General features: G+C 49.3%; 1 protein-coding gene across 1 annotated transcript; it reads left to right on the top strand.

Moving 5' to 3' along the window:
• Positions 1-8721: 8721 nt before the first annotated feature.
• Positions 8722-12675, top strand: PDX1 (pancreatic and duodenal homeobox 1; the record flags this gene model as incomplete). Its single annotated transcript, XM_080351078.1, has 2 exons — positions 8722-9112; positions 12287-12675. The coding sequence occupies 2 exons, from the start codon at positions 8722-8724 to the stop codon at positions 12673-12675; spliced, it is 780 nt and encodes a 259-aa protein (XP_080207204.1).
• Between the last annotated feature and the right edge of the window lie 8002 nt (positions 12676-20677).

Here is a 20677-nt window from a genome sequence, read left to right as displayed (position 1 = left end):
CATGTCACTTCCTTAGTTTGCTATGACGACATTACTCTTGCCAAGGTTTCTGCAACACCATCTGGATCTTATTGTCTGTGAAAAACTGTTGCAGATACAATATAAGAGAACAGCTTTAAATCGAAAGATCGAATGGTCATGGCTGGCTAGAAACCCACTGGCTAGGAGTTGCTCTGTTGAAGCCCACCAAGTGACATTTCAAAGTTTAAACTCCAGCGGAGCCTTTCACCACTGGCTCAAGCCTTAATCCATTCCTTGGCAGCGCAGACACCATCTGTGTCAAAAGTCAGCACAGAACAGCCATGGGCTTTTGCAAATCCAGATGAACTGAGAGTAACCAGACTGGAATTTATTCTTCTCTCTGTCTTTCCATATTACTCCAGCCTGACTGTCTTACAATCCTGCCACAAGCCCTCCTGTGCTCACCATGCACGCCTGGGCTCTCCACCCACTCGCTAAGCACGGAGTCCAGACGTGCCCTTCCAAGGACCAAATGCCCAAAGCATTCCTTACTGGCCAGGAAAGACTCTTCCCATTCGACTCTCCCTCAATATACAAGACCAATTAGTTTCCTAAATCACACAGAGTGTTTTCTGACTGTCGCTTTTTCAAGACTCCTGTTATTCTTAGGGCTTGGACCAAACACTGAGTTAATGATTAGTGGGTGGAATTTTACTGGTTATTTTGAGGAGACAGCCTTTTCCAGCCTTCTGAACACCTGAGGCAGGTCATTTAATCAATGTCTTTGTCCTCTTCAGCTGATGCATTAAATCAGGTGGTGTTTAGGTACATAAAATCATTTCAAGCTCTGACAATGCGCTTTCCAGTGTGCAGGTAAGGAGCAATAAAACCTACCTGCATTGTTAAGAGAATGAACATCTAGTCGAGCTTTTAGTTAAATGTACAAATTTATACCCATGTGTACACTTCGTCATCGCTCCATAAATATATTGATTTTTTTTCTACTCTGCTATGTAATTGTGGATTTAAATCACAGCTTTTCAAACTTGAGTTGGATTTAACTTGAAAATGTTGTACATATATAAATATACAAGCACTGAACAGGAATAGAATACAAAGACAAGGAAATAAATATATAAATAAGGGGCTGGGAAATACTAGGTAGAAATACAATTAAGAAGATTATGATAAAGAAAGAGAAAGTGAAAGAGAAAGCAAGTGAAATAAAAAGTGGGAGAAGGGAAGGCAAGACAAGGAAAGGATCAAGAAAAGTGAGCAGAGTTTTGCAGATAAATTGAAGTATTTGAGGCATTTAACATGACTAAATTTAACTTTTAATATTATACTATAAATAAATAAGCAAAATAATAGAGGTTACACTGCACAATAAATATTTAGATTATTTTATATACACAAGGAAAACAGTGGTCATTGCAACTGAGCAATGAGAAATACTTATTATTTAACTAGTTCTGCTTACTTTCATCTTTGTGAATTGTCATCCATGAGAAAGTCTGAGTTTCTTTTCTCCTTTTTTTTTAAATATGAGAGGTCCTAAAGAGTTTTCAAAGGTCAGATATCTCTTAATTTAAAAAATTATGTATTTCTTTAAATATTTATAATTCAATCTGTGTTAATTAGTGATTAGACATGCAAGGTGTAGATGTGTGTCTCTCCTCTTGTTGGATGAATATAAGAATTAGGCCCATTGCAGTATATTACATAGGCAAGGAAATTGAAGCAAGGATGTTGACTGAACAACTTCGATTGATGCAGCTGTCTACATACTCCATGAGATGGTATTTTATCTCCTGTCCTCATCCTGTTCCTTCCCAACACTGTTCTCTTATTTACAACATGTTATAGAAAAAGACCAGTTAAACCAATTCTGCAATTCTTCTACTTTTCCTCCTGAGGTCCTTGAGTCAAAAGCACATTCACTACAGATTTTATTACACCCATTCTCAGAAGGTGAGGGGGGTGGTCCTCATGGATTCCTTCCTAGTACTTCCCTCTGAGGGCTCTGAGAGGTTCCCAGTGCCTCCAGGGATTATGTGGTATCAGTTACAGAGGGAAGAATCAAATCTGGTGTCATGATTTTCAAATGGATTGCAATCATTGCATAACCATGTAAATACCTTCTGAAATACAAGCTAGATCAAGTGGAGTTAAGTTCAAAATCTCCACTAATTCTTAGTGCCTAGTTGAAGTGCTCAGAAGTGCTATTGGACCCACTCACTCAGAAAAAGCCTGTGTGGACAGCACTGGAGAGGGTCAAGACACTTACAGAGCCCAGTTCTTATAGTCTTGGGTGTTCACAACCAGACTCCCCAAAATCTTCCCCTTCTCCTGGGAGTACTTCAAGCTGCGGCAGACCAGTCACCCCGAAAAGCAAGGTTATTGAAGCTGGAAACCCCTTCTGGGAAGTTCAATCCAAGAGATTCATCAAGGTTACATTATCTGCCTTTAGTCAGATCTGCTGGAGCACCTGGTAGCACAGCCCAGGTCCTGCTTCCCAGCTGGGCAGAGGAGGGCTGATGAGAGTCCACCCTCCTTCTCTCCTGGTTCCAACACCCAAGTTTCTCCCTGTGGATAGGGACAGGGGAGAGGAAAAAAGTAAGACTAGTGTGTTCCTGGGTCTCATCCAGAGCTGAGCTGGAAGCACGCCCAAACCTAGACCTTCAAACTCTTTCCTCTGAAGTGTGGGCATCTTATGTGTCCTCTGCATAAGTCACCTTCCTCCTCCACACTGTCCAGGGCCAAAGGACAGAGCATCAGGAACATCTCCCAGCTTTTCAGTTCCTGGTCCCAATACCACAACTGTGATGCAGTGAGCTCTCATTCAGTCCTGAGGCTGAGGACAGGGATCTGCTCAATGTAGAAAGAAGTAACAAAGGGCTTAGCTGCCAAGTTTTAAGGCATGTCTGTGGAGCCTGTGTGAAATGTAGCAGTTCAGAGTTCCACTAAATGTAGGCAGCTTTGCACAGAGAGGTTGGTCTGGAGGGACTTTACTGTAGGACAACATGCCAGCAGGACTTCTAACATACTTAAATCCAAGAAGCACAGCAGTAGAAGAAAACATGGTAGGAAAATTCTGTATGGGATTGCTTGTCTTCAGACGTCAGCTATTCCAGTCTTCCACTCTAGTTTGGGATCAGCCATACATCCATTGCTCTTGTTTTCAGAGACTTGCAGAGGCAGCAATTCCATGCCCTCCCCATACAGCCAGCTCCAGTGCATCACCATTTCCCAGCTTCACTTTCATACTGGTCAAAATGATTTTAAGGAAATGTTCCCCACATGTTTGGTGAGAGGCAGAGATACAGAATGGAAAATTTCAACCCAAATGGTTGAAGTCCGGCAAAGTTACAATGGATAAATAAGAAGGGAGGGCTACGGTGAGAACTGCCAGGTGCCACCTGCACAGCCAGGCTCCCACTGAGCCCAAAACCTGCCCTGCCCCAAAAAGCTGAGGATCCGGGGAAAAATCAAGCAGGCAAGGCATGTGAGGAGGAGTTGTCTCTGGATTATAGTTCTGCCCTGAATTCCTCTATCTGTAACTATCTGAAGATATATATATATATTTCTACTCCTATCTGGTAGAATAAACACGAAGTGGAAAACAGACAGTTGTGTGGGACAGACAACATGAAACTTCTGTATTTTCAATGGAAAGGTTAGTAGTATTTTTAAGTAATTCCTCAACTCTTCTTACAAGGCAATGAAATTGTGCTTTGCTGCTGAAAGGCAACATTCCTACCAAAAAATGAAATTATGAAGCGGGGGGGCGGGGGGGAAATTAAAAAGTGTAAAAGAGGAAGTATACGAAGTGACTACACATGTCAGATCCTCTCCTACCCTCATCTTCGCTCAAGGCAACCTTTCTATATATTTCCTGGTCAAAGTCTTATTCAAAATGGCTTATGTAAAAGTGTCTTCCAGCAGCTCAAGATGTGGCCCACACCTACAGTGTGAAGAAGTTGATAAGTGGTGGGAAGAGCAAACTGAAGTTGCTGTATGTGAAAGCAGAATCACTCAGAGACCAAAAAGGCTTCTTGCCAAAAAAAAAAAGCTGGTGAACCAGTGTTACTCTAAGGCAGGTGGAATAGTTCATGCTCTTGTTTTTATCGTTAGTGCTGAGAGGGAAAGACAGCTTTGTTTTCACGTGGTTATTGATTATTAACCAGCTTTGTGAAAGGTTACCTTTCTGCTAGATACAGTTGTGGGGGGTGGAGGTGGGGGGTAAAAATCAATCCCTGGGAAAGGTCTGTTTCCCAGTCAACTTCTCCCACTGCTGGCCCTTGCCATGGATACAGTTTCCCTGTGTTGGTTTGAGCACAGCTGTGAGAGAAAAAGAAATTATTTTGAACAGGTTTGACTCACCTTCAATACTGCTCTTCTGTCTAAATGTGGATTGCAGAAAAGCTGTTGGGCACTGAGAAGTGATTAAATATTTGTACATATAGAAAATCAAACCAGATTACTTTTAAGGAACTGTGACTGAACTATACTTACTATTATTTTATACCCTAGTTAGACAGTCAGGGAGGTGGGAGGAATGATGAAACTACCATAGGTCATAGCAAGAAAGGGAACTAATTGAGTAAGGGTTCATGAATTATTTGCATTGAAAGGCAAACAAAATGCTCCTGCCACCTTTATTAGGGGGAAAATAATAATACTCTGTCCAGATGGTTTTACATTTCACTGGTTTCAGCAGCCTGCAATGATGTCTGATGCTACTAGGGAAGGACTGGACAAGACTTTTGAAATACAGTGACACACATTAAGCTCTTAAATTAGTTGTTTAAAGGTAAGATCATTGAAAATGCCATTGAATTTAAAAAGGTATGTTGTATATGTTGCCACACATTTTTAAACCACATAGATATGACGTCAGGCATGTAGCTTTACTTTCCAAACCCCTGAGCATTCAGACACATCTGCATTATATTGTGTAGTTTTAGGCTTCATATAATACAGAGTAAGAGTTAACTGTACAGACTACCTCTTCTTCTCTGTCAGGCAAACACCTGACTAGAGGAATATGATTAGACCTTAACTAGTTCTTAAAACATACTTGAATCTAATACTGTAGTTCAAGTATTGCAGTGTGGTTATTGTGTGATCTTACTGTAGGATGGCAACAGCTGAAGCATTTGTTACTGGTGCTCAAATATCTGAATTTCTGTGCTTTTGTTGAGGATAATTACAATCTGCCTGTTCTACTTAACATTGCTATCAACATCACCTTTCAACTGCTGATACAGATTCGTGGATTAATTTTTGTTTAATCTATTGGAATAACAATCTTGCTGTAAGGATTTAATTTCTAAATAGATCCTCCTAACAACTTTAATGAGAGGACTCAGTAGTCACTTCAAAGGAGTAAAATGCTGTTAGAGGAAACAACCTGAATCTACCGGGGCTGTTCTCAGCATGAGCTATGACTGTATTAATAGTTGTGGGACCGTGTTAATGAATCAGACATAATTCAGAGCTGGAAGTGTGAGCTTTCCAGCTCCATGGATGAAGCTGGGTGATCTAAACATGGCAGCCATAAATATCCCTAAGATCTTTGGGGGCTTTTATGGTCCATAAAGACTTGCTGCTGCAGGTGGAGTACATGACCTCCAGTTGAACAGCAGCTTAATAGATTTAATAGATCCAGCTGGGCTTTAAGATGAGGGAGAATCTACCTGACCCATTTTTAATTTGTTCTATTGCTCAACATGTCCCTTACTTTTCTGTTTTCAGGGGTTAAAACTCTGTTGTACATTTATCAGTCGGAATAAACATGTTTGTATCAGCCAACTTTTCTTTGCATGGTTACCTATAGATGGAGGATGGCCAAGTTTCTTGTCATTCCAAGCCTGCAAAAACCACGGACTTGGAGAGTTATGGCAGGGGAAGTTCTCAGCTGGGAGATGACAATGTGTGTGCAGGAGTCCCTGGGCTCACAAATCAAAGTGGTCAAGGACTGCCAGCCTCATAGGGTCCCCATATGAGCGAAAGAGGCAATGCCATACCTTTTAATTTCTTACAGCGTGCCTACCTATCTCAAGGCACTTCTAGTTGGAGAACTAGGGCTAATTACATGCAGCCAGGTGCAAGGTCAGCAAAGGGTGGCAGTGTCTCACACGGTGGCAATTAATCTGGGAAACACTTTGCCACAAGGTGAAGGGAGGCAAAAGGTTTGCTTTAGGTTTCAGAGGAGTCAAGATGTAGAAGAATCAACTGAGGACTGTGACATCCACAAGGCTCAGCAAATCCCCGGAGCAGAAAATTCTGGGATTTGGGAATAAGATGTGAGTGTGGTATCTCACGTGTACACCCTGCTGCGACTGCACATGGACATAATTTCGGGACAGGTTATGGGGTCGCTGGACCTTTGCCTTGCGTCAGCACAGCGGTGTGTGCAGAGCCCGGTTCTGGGGCGAGAGGAGCCATTTCCATCACTTCCATCCGTCTCTGCCATCACCCGTTTCCCACATCACGTGGCCACTTGAGTGGGACCCTCTCAGAGCTCAGAGATTTCGCCTGGGAACCACCAGCGGTGGAGGGGCTCTTCAGCCAGCTCTCAGTGGCTGCATCCCAGGAGAGGGGGGCAGGTGCTGTGATTCCTGGGCTCTGCCTCCTGCCGGGATCAGCTCCCCACCCCATGGCCCTCCGGCTGCCGTACATCACTATCCCCCGGCCCCCGCCGGGGTCTCCAGTGCCGGGATACTCCGCGGAGCCCTTTTCCTGCACTGCAGCTCGCCGGCTTGTTGTCAGCAAGGCAAAGCGTGCCCTTATCACATGTTCACGCAGGCAGAATGAGAGAGAATTAGCTCTAAATTATATGAAATTCATTTGCTTTGGAGGGGAAAGTGTTTGCTCTATTTAGAACCGTTCGTTATAGAGAGAGGACCGCATTAAGACACCGAGTAATGGACCTCCCTGGAGATGAATCAATTTGCTCTGGGTTTTATGGCCTCGCGTCTGTTTGTCCGCGGCGGTTCCCCGTGGAAAACTCGGGGCTGTAAATGCTCCGGAGAGGAGACCTCTGGGGAAGGGGCTTGGGAGTGCTGGGCTGTGGTCGGTACACAAGAAGTCTCTGGGCCAAGGGACATTGGTCCCTGCAAGAGACCTCAGAAGACGCAACGCGGCTACGTGGGTGCTGAGCGCGGGGGAAACCACCGCTGGAGGAGATCGCCCGGCCCAGCGCAGCCCCCCGGCCGCGCACTGGCTGCGAGCCCCGGGCAGGGCGCGCAGCCCGCCCGGCATGCCAGGGGATGGAGAGGGAGGGCGCCGGGCGAGGGGAGCCCGACGAGCAGCGATGTCTATCGGTAATTCCCGCTAATAAAATACTTTTTCACTATCCGCACTATAATTGGTTTACAGCCTTTTCTGTTTATTTATCCATAAGAGCTGCTGTTAAATGGCTTGGGAAAGCAATCGCTTAATGGCTCAATATTGAATCAAAGGCTCAGTGCGCTTTCTAAGAGATGGGTGACCCGCTTGGATTCAGAGCGGAAACTCGCTTTAAGTGTAATGGACTGAGCGGGTTTATGATCCCATGCAATCGGGCGCAGGAGAGAGGTACCGGGAACCTCCTGCCCCGCCAGCTCAGAGGACGCATCGCCACTGGCCGAATCGAGCCGAGCTTAGCTGAGCCGGGCTGAGCCGCATCACCACAGGCCCGCTGAGGTGCTCCCCACGGCCGCCCTAGACGGAGCCACGAGTGTGTGCCCCGGCAGCGGTGGCCGGAGCCCTGGTGCCATTGGAAGGCGCGGGAGAAAGAGGCAGTGAGAGGAGGCGGGACGGGCAGGTAGGAAGGGAGCCTGCCTCGAGCCGGCGAGAACGGCGGTCGGGCCGAGCAAAGGGAGGCATGAAAATGATCTTTGTCCCTTTCGGTAGCTCTCCGCCTCCTCATAGCCTCGTCACCAAGTCAACCGGCACCAGCTTGGAACATATTATCTCCGAGGGTCAATACATTGCAGCCCAAGCCGCGGGGAAGGCTCCAAAATTTACCCCTTGGGTAAACAATCCGCTGCCTATCGCTCGCTTTGGTGATAGCATTGTGGTCCCCTCCGGCCGCATCCCCCCGAGCAGGTGGGAAGCGGTCAGCAAGCTGATCCTTGTGTACTCCCAGGGCTCTTGCACATGGGTGCCCCCGAGGGAGCGACTCCCGGGTGCACCTTGCGCGTCCCCGGACATCTGCATCCCTGGCAGATGTACTTCCGCAGCTAAAAGTGCCCTAATGCCAAACCCCTCTAGGGCTCGTGTCCCCCTTCCCGCCTCCCGAGAGCTTTCCCCTTCGATCAGCGCCTGGGCGGGCTGGGGGATGAGCAGCCCCTGGGCAAGCGGGGTCGGGAGGGAAAAGGTGGGTTTAGGGGACATCCCTCCCAGAGGGCTCCGCACGTCGGGGCGACCTCCCGACGCCAGCCCCGGCCCTGCAAGAACACCGCCGCAGGGCTTCTCGTCCAGAAGCAGGGAGCGGCAACCCGCGGAGGGGTCGGATGCTCCCGGGGAGAAGTGGAAGGAGGTTGCGGGACCGGGGCCACCTCGGGTGGCCTCTTATGGGTCGCGCCCCGCCCAGGAGGGCTGCGGGAGGGCTGACGTGGGGGGAGCGGCGCCTATGGGGAGGCGGCGGGAGCCGGGCAGGGCGGCGGGGCCCGACGGGGCGGCGAGCTGTCAAAGAGGCATCCCGGGCGCCGGGAGCCGGAGCAGCCCTATGTGTCCCTAAGCTGCGAGACCCCCGCGCCGGCCCCGCTCGCCATGAACACCGAAGAGCAGTATTACGCCTCGGCGCAGCTCTACAAGGAGTCGTGTGCGTTTCAGAGAACCCAGGCGCAGGATTACAACCCCAGCCCCCCCGCCTGCCTGTACATGGGCAGGCAGCAACAGACTCCTTACCCCAGCGCCTTAGGGATTCTCGAGCAAAGCAGCCCGCCAGACATTTCACCTTACGAGGTGCCCGCCATCACAGAAGATGCTGGGATCTCCCACCTTCATCACCATCACCACCCTCATCTTCCTCCTCCCGACCAGGACGCGCTGCCTTTCGCAGACGGGGCGGACACGGGGATGATAGAGGAGCCCCGAGTGCAGGTGCCTTTCGCCTGGATGAAGTCCACCAAATCGCACGCTTGGAAGGGACAGTGGACTGGTAAGCCCCTTCGCCTTCCTGTGCCTTTCACCCACTCTTTCTCTCCCTCTCGGCGGGCAGGGACCCTTCCCGGCACCGGGCCTGTCCCCATCGTTCGGGTGAGGTCCCGGAGGGGCTGGCGCTGGGATAGCTGCCCCGAGTCGCTCTTTCTGCCTTGCCAGCACACCAAGATCCACTGCTGTGGGGCTGCTACCGTCGGGTAGAACGCCGGGATGGGAGCCTGCCCTCCAGTTCCCACGGGCGGGCTCGCCGCGCCCAGTGCTGCCCAAGCCCTGGGCAATTATTAACGAATTATTTTTCAACAATTATCTAATTGTCGTCCAGCCGGGGCGTGATGCGAACAAGCAAGGGGTCTCCGCGGTGCGGCGGCTCCGCAGGTGTGATGGGCTCCACGCTAGTGCCGCGGTCGCGCAGGGCGAGGCCGGGGGCGCGGAGACACCCGCGGGATGCAGCGAGCCGAGAAAGGGCTGGGCATGGCCCGGCTGCCCGCGTCCCTGCGCAGACCATGCAGCCGCGAAGCAGCCCCCAAAACCCAGGGGCAACCGTCTTGCCCCTGTTCGCTACCCCTCGTCTCTCCCCGGCGCCCAGGCGGCAGACCCCATCTCCCCTCCCGGCCACTCTATCTCACCGCCTCTGCTTCTCGGTGGGTTTTAGCTGTAATTACACCTTTCCAGGTGAAAACCCAGGGCAGTGGAAACAATGCACAAACGAAGCAGAGCTGCCAGCGAGGGGAAGAAACTCTATCTAGGCAGAAAGTTCCGCTGCCCAACAATATTTCTGTCTCTGACTGCACAATGTTATCGTGTCCTGCACCTTTGTCACGCCTATACGGCAAATATTATATTAATGGCTTTGTTCAAATAGACAGTTGAAAAAAGGACTGGAGTATTAACATCACCGTGAAATAGTTTGGGAATTGCATGGGGCAGACAGAGGGGAGTCTGCAGTCCCCAGGGAGGCGCATCCGCCGAGAGAGGAGCGCTGTCCCAAGCCGCGGACTCGGCAGCAGAGATTGTGCCGGCGGGGAGGGGGGAAGGAGCGGGTAAAAATCAGATCGTTTTCCTCGCGTGGAATTAATTTCTGGGAAAAAAACAAAACCAAAACAAAAGCAGATAAAGCCAAATTCAAGCTACTTTTGTGTGTGTATCCTGTTCCTGAAGAATGACAAAACGCGCAGCAAAACGAAATTTTCCCATAAGAGCCGCAAACTCTTTCCTGCTCTCCCCGGCTCACCAGGGAGGTGCAGGCCAGGGCTGTGCTGTGCATGGGATGTGTGTGCAAGCACACGCACGCACGGACCGCTCCTATCGCGGGTGCACAGTGCACGCCCGGGCAGCGGAAGGGGCACAGCGCAGTTCTAGGCGTCTACACAACGCTCGTGGCTAAACCCCAGTATATTTGCACTGTATATATTTGAAACTATATAACACAAGGATTTATTTTTTATAGGAACCCTTGAGATTTAGCTTTGAGCTGTTATTGCCAGGGAAAGGTGCTCGGAGAGGCCGCTGCCAGCTGTCTCCCGGGGCAGGGCACAGCACGGAACGCGTCCCAGTTAGTCCCGGGGCCCGGCCGGCCGCGGCCCTTCCACAGACCCCCGGTGTACTGCCTCCCGCAGCACTACTTTACCGTAACAGAACGATTTTTTCAGACTCATACACACACGTAAGAGTATGTACATAGGTTTATATTTATAAATATTTTTTTGCCTATATATATATTTTAATATATATTTTGAAATATGTATATAGGGTGTATATACTTAGGTTTACATTTATAGACATCTTATGTATATACAGGTATTTAATATATATTTCAACACATATATACACGTACATAGGTTTACTTACATAGGTTTGTATTTATGAACATTATTCAGTGGCGGGACAGCCAGCGCAGCTATCCGTTGAAATGGCTATTTCCACCTGGCTGTCTAAACCACTAAGCCCTACAGATGATATCGCTACCAGAAGCCACCCGGACGGAATCCCGGCTCCGGCATTAGCTGCCGTGAGTTTCAGTGCTCATCCCCGGCCCCTCCCGCTGCCGCCACTCGTGCCACCTGTGCCACCCGTGCCCCAGCGCCCGCTCAGAACGGCAGCGGCCGCGCTGAGAACGGCGATTTTGCAGTTTCTGAAAACAAGAAATCCGAGGTTTCACAAACCTGGAGAAACGGAGAGGTTGCGATCCCGCTCCCGGCCCGGCAGCTACCCCGGCTGCTGTCTCATTGCCTCCCACGGGGGTCACGGCGGCCGGGGAAAGGCCGAAGCCTCCGATCGGCTCAGGGCTGCTCGGTGGCCATAGCCCGGGAGATGCCCCGCGGTCCTCAGCCTCCTGTTCTGGGAAATTTCTCCTGACTTTTTTGAGGCTTGTGCAAACGACGGAGACCCCATCCGAGGTTCCGTCGGGGAGACCTCCCGACCCGCCCGCCCTGTCCGGCGGCGGCAGCGCCATCTCCGCCGCTCCACCTCTCCGGGACCCACCGCCACCGCATGCGGGCCCTCCGCTGGCGGGATGGCTTCTCCTCTCGGTCGCTTACGGGAAAGAGAGATTTCTTTTTTCAATTTTATTTTGTTTGGATGCTTGTGCGTGTGTTGTCGCACATGAAAATTTCGTTGTTGTTGTTGTTGTTAGTGTTTTGGTGTTTTTTAAACCAATTTTTTGTTGTTAGTGCGGGTTTTTTTCTGCTTTTTTTTTCTTCCTTCCCCGTTCTGGTTTCGTTTGGCTTGCCTTTTGGGGTGTGTGTTTCTTTTTATTTTCCTTTTTAAAAAATCTTATTCTTTACTTTTTGTTTCTCTTTTGCTTTTTCTTCTTTTTCCTCCGTAAATCTCAGGGATTGCCAGGTCCTGGATCTTTCAAAGCTTTTGGTGACATGCAAATGGTGGCGCTTGAGCACTTCCCCCGACTTGAGTGACGGCATTTCCCTGACAATATCAAGCAAATTATTATTAAAAAATATTAAATTGTTATAAAATAAAATTGCAGTAGTCCTGACAGGCGCCACCAGCACCACCTCGCTGTGATCGGCCGGGGGGAGGGGGTCCCGATTCTGTCTCCTCACCCCGCTTACTTCCCCCCGCCTGTTCCCCGGCCCGCGCAGGGGTGCGGGGATGTGGTCCCCGCAGCCCGAGGCGGCGGCCAGGCGGGCCGGGGCTGACTCTCCTTTCTCTCCAGGGGGGTCTTACGTGGTGGAGCAGGAGGAGAACAAGCGGACGAGGACTGCGTACACCCGAGCACAGCTGCTGGAGCTGGAGAAGGAGTTTCTCTTCAACAAGTACATCTCCAGGCCGCGGCGGGTGGAGTTGGCTGTCATGTTGAACTTGACCGAGAGGCACATCAAGATTTGGTTCCAGAACCGGCGGATGAAGTGGAAGAAGGAAGAGGACAAAAAGCGGGGGGCAGGCAACAGCAATGACTCCGAGCAAGACTGTGTGGTGTCCTCTGGGGAACTCCAGGGGAAGGAGGATCTCCAGCCGTGCCCGTCCGCGAACCTGTCCTCGGGGGCCTCCAGAGACCTGCTCGCCCCCAGCCTCGCCCCCAGAAGGCAGCAGGACTCTCGGTGAGCTACGGGGAGCCCCAGGCCCCGGGCCGGAGAAGGGACCAGATAGAAGCCCGAGAGGGAGGCGCCGGCTCCCCACCGCCGTGCCATGGCCGACCCTTGCCCGCTTTCCCCCGGGGAGACTCCGTGCCTCCACTCCGAAATTCTCGTCCTCCAAAAAATAAATCCGAGATGTCTGGCCTTAGCAGAGCGGCTTGCTGCGGGCCGTAGGGCCGACCAAGGCCGCAGCAAGCGGCCGGGATGGCAGCGAGCCCGGCCCCGTTCCTCCCGGGTACTCTGGGGTGTAGCTTCCCACCGGAGGGCTGATCTCGGGCTGCCAACGGCGGTGTGTGCAACTCTAAGCTAACGGAGAGATCTGGATACCGCCGGAGAAACTAGCCCACGTCGCCTTACCGGTGACGACTGCCCGGTCGGGGCGCGGGTCCCGCCATGCCCGGCGCTGCACAAGCGCGGCCGCTGAACTAATCATCCCAGACTTTCACGGGGCTGGCACCTTGCCGTCCCCGTCCCTTCCAGAGGCCACAGGACATCGAGTCTACCGAGGACTGCCGCATGATTTTTACTCACTTCTTTGGAAACTGGATCCTGATATGTTCCACTTTCTTTCGCCATTGGGAAAAAAAAAAAAAAAAAAAAAAAAAGGTAAAAAAAAAAAAAAAGCAAAAAAAAAAGCCCGAGTGTCTTGCGGGCAGGATTTGTCTCCCCGGTGACCAGCTCCCGGTGACTGGCACAGGTAGCCATACCCTCCTCTGGGCTCCGCCAATGGCTCCGCGGCCGTCGGGGCTCCGCAGCGCTCAGAGCTGCACTCGCCTCCCCGAAGAGTTTGCGCAAACCCGAGGATGCGGCAGAAAATGCGCGGGTTATCTCCGGCCAGAGGGACAGCGGCGGATCGGGCTGCGAGCCGAGAGAGGGATGTGGCTGGGAGGATAGGGCTCGTCCCAGGGGCATTTTCCTTCGGGGAAAAGCTCCTGCTTCTTTTCCTTCTCTCCCGCAAAGTCGGACTCTGCCTGGGAGACAAGAAACCCCACCGCAGCACAAGCTCCCGGCCCGGCCTGTGCCTCTGCATGTTTTTTCTCTGCGGACCTGCTTTCACATACCGACAGAGGTCTGGGGCCGACTGCAAGGCCCTGCCGAGGACCGGTTCCTTTTTCAGGTGTTATTTTCGACCCGGGCCGACGTGCCGGAGAGCCTGGCTCCTCCGGGCTGGAACCGGGCAGCGAGGGCTCCGCCGCCGGCCCTCCCGTCGGAGACGGCCTCCTCTTCCGCCGCTGCCCTTGTACCGCCAGAAAGATCTTTCCCGTCGTGGCAACGGCGGGAACAGGCATTTTGTGTAAAAGAAACGAGCTGTTCTAGCGATCGCTTCAAATAACGTTGAAAATTTAACTAAGTGGGGAAAAATCACGCCCAAACTAGAAGCAGAAAACCGGGGCAGGAAGGGAGCGGAAGCTGTGGGTCAGGCGCATCTGCCTCCTCTCCTCGACGGGAAGGCTCCAGATCTGCCCTCGAACATCCCCCGGGGACAGCCACAGTCCGCCCCAGGCTGCGAGTCCGGGAGTGATATGGGAGGAGAAAGAGGAGGAGGAGGTCCTGTCTCACCTTCCCCAGGGGATTTTCCCAGCGCCATGGCTGAAAGAGATGGGAAGGAAGCAGTTTTGCCACAGCTCGCTCTTTTTCTACCACCCCCCGCGCCCATCTTACATGAGACTTTTAGCAATAAGGTGGAGACTTGAGGTGAAGGTGTAAATCTTTTATTGCTTTTATTTCCTTTGGAGACATTAATATGTGTGTGCAAACAGGGACGTTTCTGGTCATTTTTTTCCTGCAAATTGCCTGAGAAATCTGTCATACAAGCCTATCTATCTTTATCCATCAAAATGCAGTCAATGAGTGAGAACTTGATGAATGATTATACGAGCAAAATTCAAATAAAGCTGTTCTGCTTAAGAAGCAAAGCACCGTGTTAATTAAAGCAACATTTCTCAAACCTTTGGAAGTCATAAAGCCATTTTTAAACCTCAGCATTTCTCATCACTATTAGCACCAACCTGTCACTAATAACAAGCAGCGGAACAATTTCCATGTACCTTTTACAATGTCTAGCATTAAAATTGCAATTCGTGAGCCACTGCAAAAATAGATCTAGCTGCAGAAAGGATGTCTATCACACAAAATACCACGATTTTTTGGTAAGATTCTTATGGTACATTGCTCTGTGTAAGCAGCATACACGATGGCTGAAATGTTGCCTGTCCTTTCTCTAGTATAAGCCATTCCATTTCGATTTTCTCCATGTACTGCTGTAAAAACAGAGAAGGTGCAGAATATATCAATTGTTTGACCACTGTGCCAAGGTATTTTTGTGAGTGGAGGTAGAATCAGATCTGCAGGGTTTAGTTTTATTGAATAAAGGTGTTTGTTTGTTTTTGTTTGTTTGTTTTTGTTTGTTTGTTTGTTTGTTTTCTTTAAAGACATTATTAAATATATAGGATTAGCACTTTTTTTTCTTTTAATTAATCCTTCTTATAACTGCATCAGTGGAAAAATTAACATTAATGGAATCAAGACAGCTCTGAGACCTTGTAGAGTTAAAGGTTCATGGTGACCTTCACCTGGCAGAGCAGCCAGCCCTGCATTGTGCTGGTGAAAGGCATGGATGACACAGAGAGTTATAAGGCTGCTAAAGTTCTTATGGTGTGTCATCTCACCAAAAACAGTTGTCCAGATACATCCATTTTTCCTAGGTGACACCCTCCTTTATGAAACAGTCCATAATTTACATTATGAAATAGCTCATAATCTGTATTTAATCACCTTTAATCCTAAAGTAGGTTTTCCACAAGACATTGTAAAAATCCTGACTTTTAAAATTAGGCAAGAGGTGAAAAGTGTGAGATGTCTTTATTTCCTTCTCAGGCAATACTCAAGTCCTTTAGGCATGTGTGGGAGAGGTATGTCCCCAGGAATCATATGTATTCACTGTTAATTATTTTAAAGAAAAACTGCACAAATTCAGCGTGATTTTCCACTCCCCACATGTACCCGGCACAGGCATCCACAGCACCAGGAACTATGGAAACATCAATCCTACCTGTGACTCCAGGGAAATACAGTGAGGCTGGGGGTCTTGATGCAGCTTTGTGTAGACAACACCTTTACTGCTTCTGCTTTGCTCAGATACACCCCTCAATACTGCAGCAAAAGCTTTCCTCTCTCTCTCTGCGCTAGCGAGATAGTGACTGTTACTACATGAAAGATGACAAGGCAGGGTATATTTAATGCCCTCTTCCTTCTCCAAGCAGTGCTGAGCATCTGACACAAACGGCACACCGTTAGGTAAACCCCAGCCAGGAGCTGGGGGCTGCTGTCACACACAGGCCAGATCCTGTCACAAGATGGTGGGTGGTTTGCTGATGGCTGAGAAGCCACATCCATCAGGTCCTGTTGGAACCTTGCTACCACCATGCTTTGGCTGGGACTGTGGGAGAGAAAAAGGAGCTCATGCACCCCATGCGCTAAACCCTGCTTTAGCTCCCACACACAGGACCATGTCCCAGGCCCATGCAGTGATGGCCATGTGAAAGGCAGGTTTGGGAGACTGTGCTTGTCTCTTCCATTAAAAAAACCCATACATTTGCCTGAAAATCCCTCCGTGTATGAATAATTATGCCCATAAATCAATCTGAAATTATTGATTTAACCGAAGGTGTGAAAGTCTTTCCAGTCTGACACTGAAGGCTGCTACCACCCACACTGCAATTGCTGTTGCTGCCATGACCACAGCTGAGGAGAGATGTTGCAGACTGAGAGAAGAGACATTGCTCAGAAAGGCTTCAGCACTTTCAAGTGCCACCAGGGATGAGATGCCAGACATGCAGTCACCACAGAAGCAGGGACTGTAGGGCTGGACAATGCCCCTTACAATCTGGCCACTCCTACAGGCAGAGCTGATTGGGAGTTAAGCATTGTGTTTCAGGGCTTACTTTGGGAGTAGAAAGAAATGTCATTAGGCTCCCATTACTCCTGACAGCTTACAAGGTTGTTCTCATGTGAGGTTTTCACGTAAATATAGGCAACCCCCCCACACACACACGTGAACACATCCGGCTTCCAAAAAATTGTGGCTTGGGAAGACAGCTCCCTCCCTGCTTTCTTCTACCCCAGATGGGGATAAGAATGACCAGATCTTCAAGGATATTTTTATAGCAGTCAGGAATGTGCCTGATTTAGCATCTAGGGAGTACAACAAAATGTGGAAACACTGCAGCACTCATGTTAGTAGACAATACTATCTACATTCATTTATCCACTACTTATTTTAATTTATCATTTACCTTAATTACTCCTGTCCCACTGGTTTCCAGTACCCTTTACAATATTTTTCCATGCACTGCTTTAGCTGCAAGCATGAAGAATGATGGAGCAAATATGGAAGTCCATGGATGTAAGGCTTCTTCTTGTGTCTGCCTGTCTCTGTCTCCTCTCCTCCTGCTGCTTGCTGTCCTGGTATGCAACTCTGTTCCTCAGTGTTTCTGAGACCACAACACATGTAGGGACAAATAAAACATGGCGGAAATGAACGAAGTCCCTCTCTATCCCTGGCATGCCTTGGTGATGAGTCAGACCTGGCCAGCCTTGTTTGTGAAGCAGGAAACTCAAACACGTGGTTCCTCTACTATTATGCCTCACACAGTTGCTGCCTCATATCAGGGCTTGTTCCAGGAACCATTTGCTTCCGGCAGCAGCACCACTGGAAGGAGGAGAGGCTGCAGTTGTGCTCCCTCTCACCAAGGTGCCTTCAGATGGGGCTCCATGTTCACAGGAACACTAGTGCCTGGCTCCCACCAGGATTCACTGGGAACAAGAGGCTGGTGCCTTGGCAAACAGGCGTATTCTTCACAGATGACCCAAAAATACTTTGGGAGGGAAGAAACTGGAGAGACAAGCGTGAGCTGGACCAACAGGCCAAGAATAGAAGCACCTCAAGCAGGTGTGAAGCATCCCACTTTGAAAGCATTGGCAAAGAGAGGGTTCTGGGCTTTGTTTCATGACAGAGATGGTCTAGGTACAATGATCTGGTGCCAGTGCACCTTCATGTGCTCCCTGTCCCTTGACTTAGACTCAGGGGAAGAAAAACATTTACTCAGAGAAGCCTTGGCACAGGGTACCTAAAATTCTAGAGTAAAACACAGTTAGCAGGCATGGAAAGCAAAGGGTATGATGGTTTGTATCTCCACTTGCAGGACTAGCTGTGATAGCAGATAGTGGAAAAGGGTTGTCTCCATGAGCAATTGGTAGCATGCTGATATCTTGTGTAAGCAGAGGCAGTGTATGCCATTATATATTTAGGTACACCTGTTTTGGTCATTCCCTGAAAACCTCAAAGCACTAAGCAGAGGCAGGCAAGGATTAGTGACTTCACTGGCATAAAAAAGAAGCCAGATCCAGGAAAGAGAGGTCCCTACAGAGAGAATGGAGGGCATCTGCAGCCCATGCTGGGATACCAAGCTGTCTCAGGTCCAAGGTGGAGCTAGGGGAGGGGTACCAGATCCTGGGCTGTGCAGAGACCTGTGTTTGAACACCACTTCCCTGGGCCCAAACCCTTCTCCAAAGAAAAGCAAACAGTTACCTGCTGGAAGCCTTAGCTGGGTGTGGCATTGTAGGGCTCCAGAGTCACGTTCTGAGTGCAGCCCCTCCTGGAGAGGAGGCTGTAGCTTTCTGTAGCAAGTGGTAGCAGAGCAGCCCTCTTACATCCAGGCTTATAACTATATTTCAGCACAACTGTTCTGTTCCCTCTGATTCAAAATATGTATCTCTCACTCCCTGCCCAGCTTCCAGCAGTGAGAGCTGATCTATCATCTGGTATGCCCTCTCTCCTTTTCTGCTGCTAACCCCTTCTTGGTGAGTCAGTATTTGGCTAAGGGTGAGACTGTGTGAGGTGACATTGCTCAAGATAAGCTGGCAGAATAACAAATCCTGGCTTTTTCAGTCCACTCTCTAAGATGGATTTTTATGCCAAGAATGAAAATTGTCAAAAAGGGGGGCAAGGGTGAACCCCCTCTCCTTTGAAGGCATCAAATACTTTACCCTAGAATTAATGTGGTAAAACTAGTTAAAATCACAGCTGATTCTTTCAGTTGTGACTGGAAACCTGCTCACAGCTCCACCTTCTGCTGCCACATCATTGATGGTTTGGTTATATTCATCCTACAGACCTTGGTGAGACAGCTACACTTCAAATAGAAAGAGGTACATCTGATGCTAGGTGTGCATGACAGCTTTGTGAGCTGTGCATGAGATTAGGTGCTGGTAAAGGCAGAGGGACCATTATGTGTAGTGCCACATAGCATGACCCTCATGCGGAAATGAAGAGGATTCCTTAGGAGTATCCCTGAAGGAATAAACAGAGAACTGAAATTGGAGGTTTCTATTCCATCCTTCTGCCCGAAATAGGATCGCTCCAGACATATTGTTCTGTCCTCTTCACTAAGACCCACAAAGCTGCAGATTTCCCAAACTTTCTCTGTTCCAGTGCATCACTATTCCTACCATGAGTGCATTTTCCCAGCATCCAGCCAGTCTTGCAATTATCACCTATTGTTTCTTGTCCTCTTTGTAACAGCCTCTCAAGAAGCCAAATGACAATATTTTAAGAAGAAAAGGAATTTCCTAAGCTCTGTCATCTAAAAGCTTACTAGAGACTTTTAGACACATCAACAAGAGCACTTTCCCCAGAACTCAAAAAGCAGAAGCTGGAGAGGGTAAGCCTACAAGGCAAGCAGAGCAACAGTACCCCAAGCAGTGATAGGAGGTTACATCCTACAGGAGGTTGCTCCTACATCTGCCTACAGGTAGAAGGATGAGCTGGCACTGAAAGCAGGAGGGGTCTGCAAGGGGAGGCTGAAGTGGTTTAGTTTATTATGGGGAGAAGTCAGAGGGAGGCATTAAAGGAGAAGGGTGAAGAAAAAGGTAACTGATGTAGTGCCAAGACCTAAACAGCTACAGGATTATGATGCCAATGAGCTCATTAGCTGGGAATGCCGTTCTGCTTCTAGGGAACAAGTCGTGATAGAGAAACCAGGTGCTTTGTGTATTTTAGTTAGCTGTTAATTGCAGCTTGCACCTTCTCCGTAGAAGCTTAGCTCCTGCTTGTGAGGTGATGGAGTTTGCTCGGCTGCCTCCACATTCCTCCTGATCCATACACTAAGTGAAATTGTTTTGGATTTCAGCAGAAATTTCCCTTTCTTCCAGTTTCTCTGCACTAGAATTTATTAACTGCTAGATGTGGGATTTGTTCCAACTGTCCCTGGTCAGTATGGATCAGGTACACACAGTCCAGCTTGCCCAGGTCTCCAAATAAATTTAGTTTTGGCAAAACATCTCATAGACCTGCCTCATAGTTCCTGGGAAAAATCATCCCAATTGGTTTAGATGCAGTCACTGGAAATTGTCAGGAAAACTACAGAGATGTAGGAGATGAAAATCCATTTAGGGTGGCAGATTTACGTCCTGCTCCAGCGAAGTCCTATTTGCTCCTATATCTGCCTTTATCCCATCCTCTCAACTTGGCTCCAAGAAGTGAGGTAAGCCACACACCAGCACTGCTTATGGAAGGTCTGAAAAATCCTGCCCTCCCAGTGGAGTCCCAGTGATTAGATGGCAGAAGGCTGGAAGCAGCGATAGCTTGTTTGAAAATCTTACTGTCCATGCTTCTTCTTCAGGTATGGTCACTAGATATGTCAGGGCTTCATTCATCACTGGCTGTAAACCTGCAAACACCAGGGAGAGTAGGGAGAGGGAGACTCAGGAGGGGGAAAGCCTTTACAGGTTAAGGTCAGGACCAAAGAAGAGATGAGTTGGCACCTGCAGGTCATGAGAGCACCAAGCTGGGGAAGTCAAACCAAGGGAGATGTGGAGTTTCTCCTGCTCATTTGTGCGAAACCAGCCTGGATCTGTACCTGGTTATGGAGCCTGGAGTGGTAGGTGGAGGAGGATGTAGCAGGAGCTAA

This window comes from Nesoenas mayeri (assembly GCF_963082525.1).
Source record: "Nesoenas mayeri genome assembly, chromosome: 1".
NCBI lineage: Eukaryota > Metazoa > Chordata > Aves > Columbiformes > Columbidae > Nesoenas > Nesoenas mayeri.
Note: the sequence above shows the minus strand (reverse complement) of the source record. Positions and strands in the feature narration are given on the sequence as shown.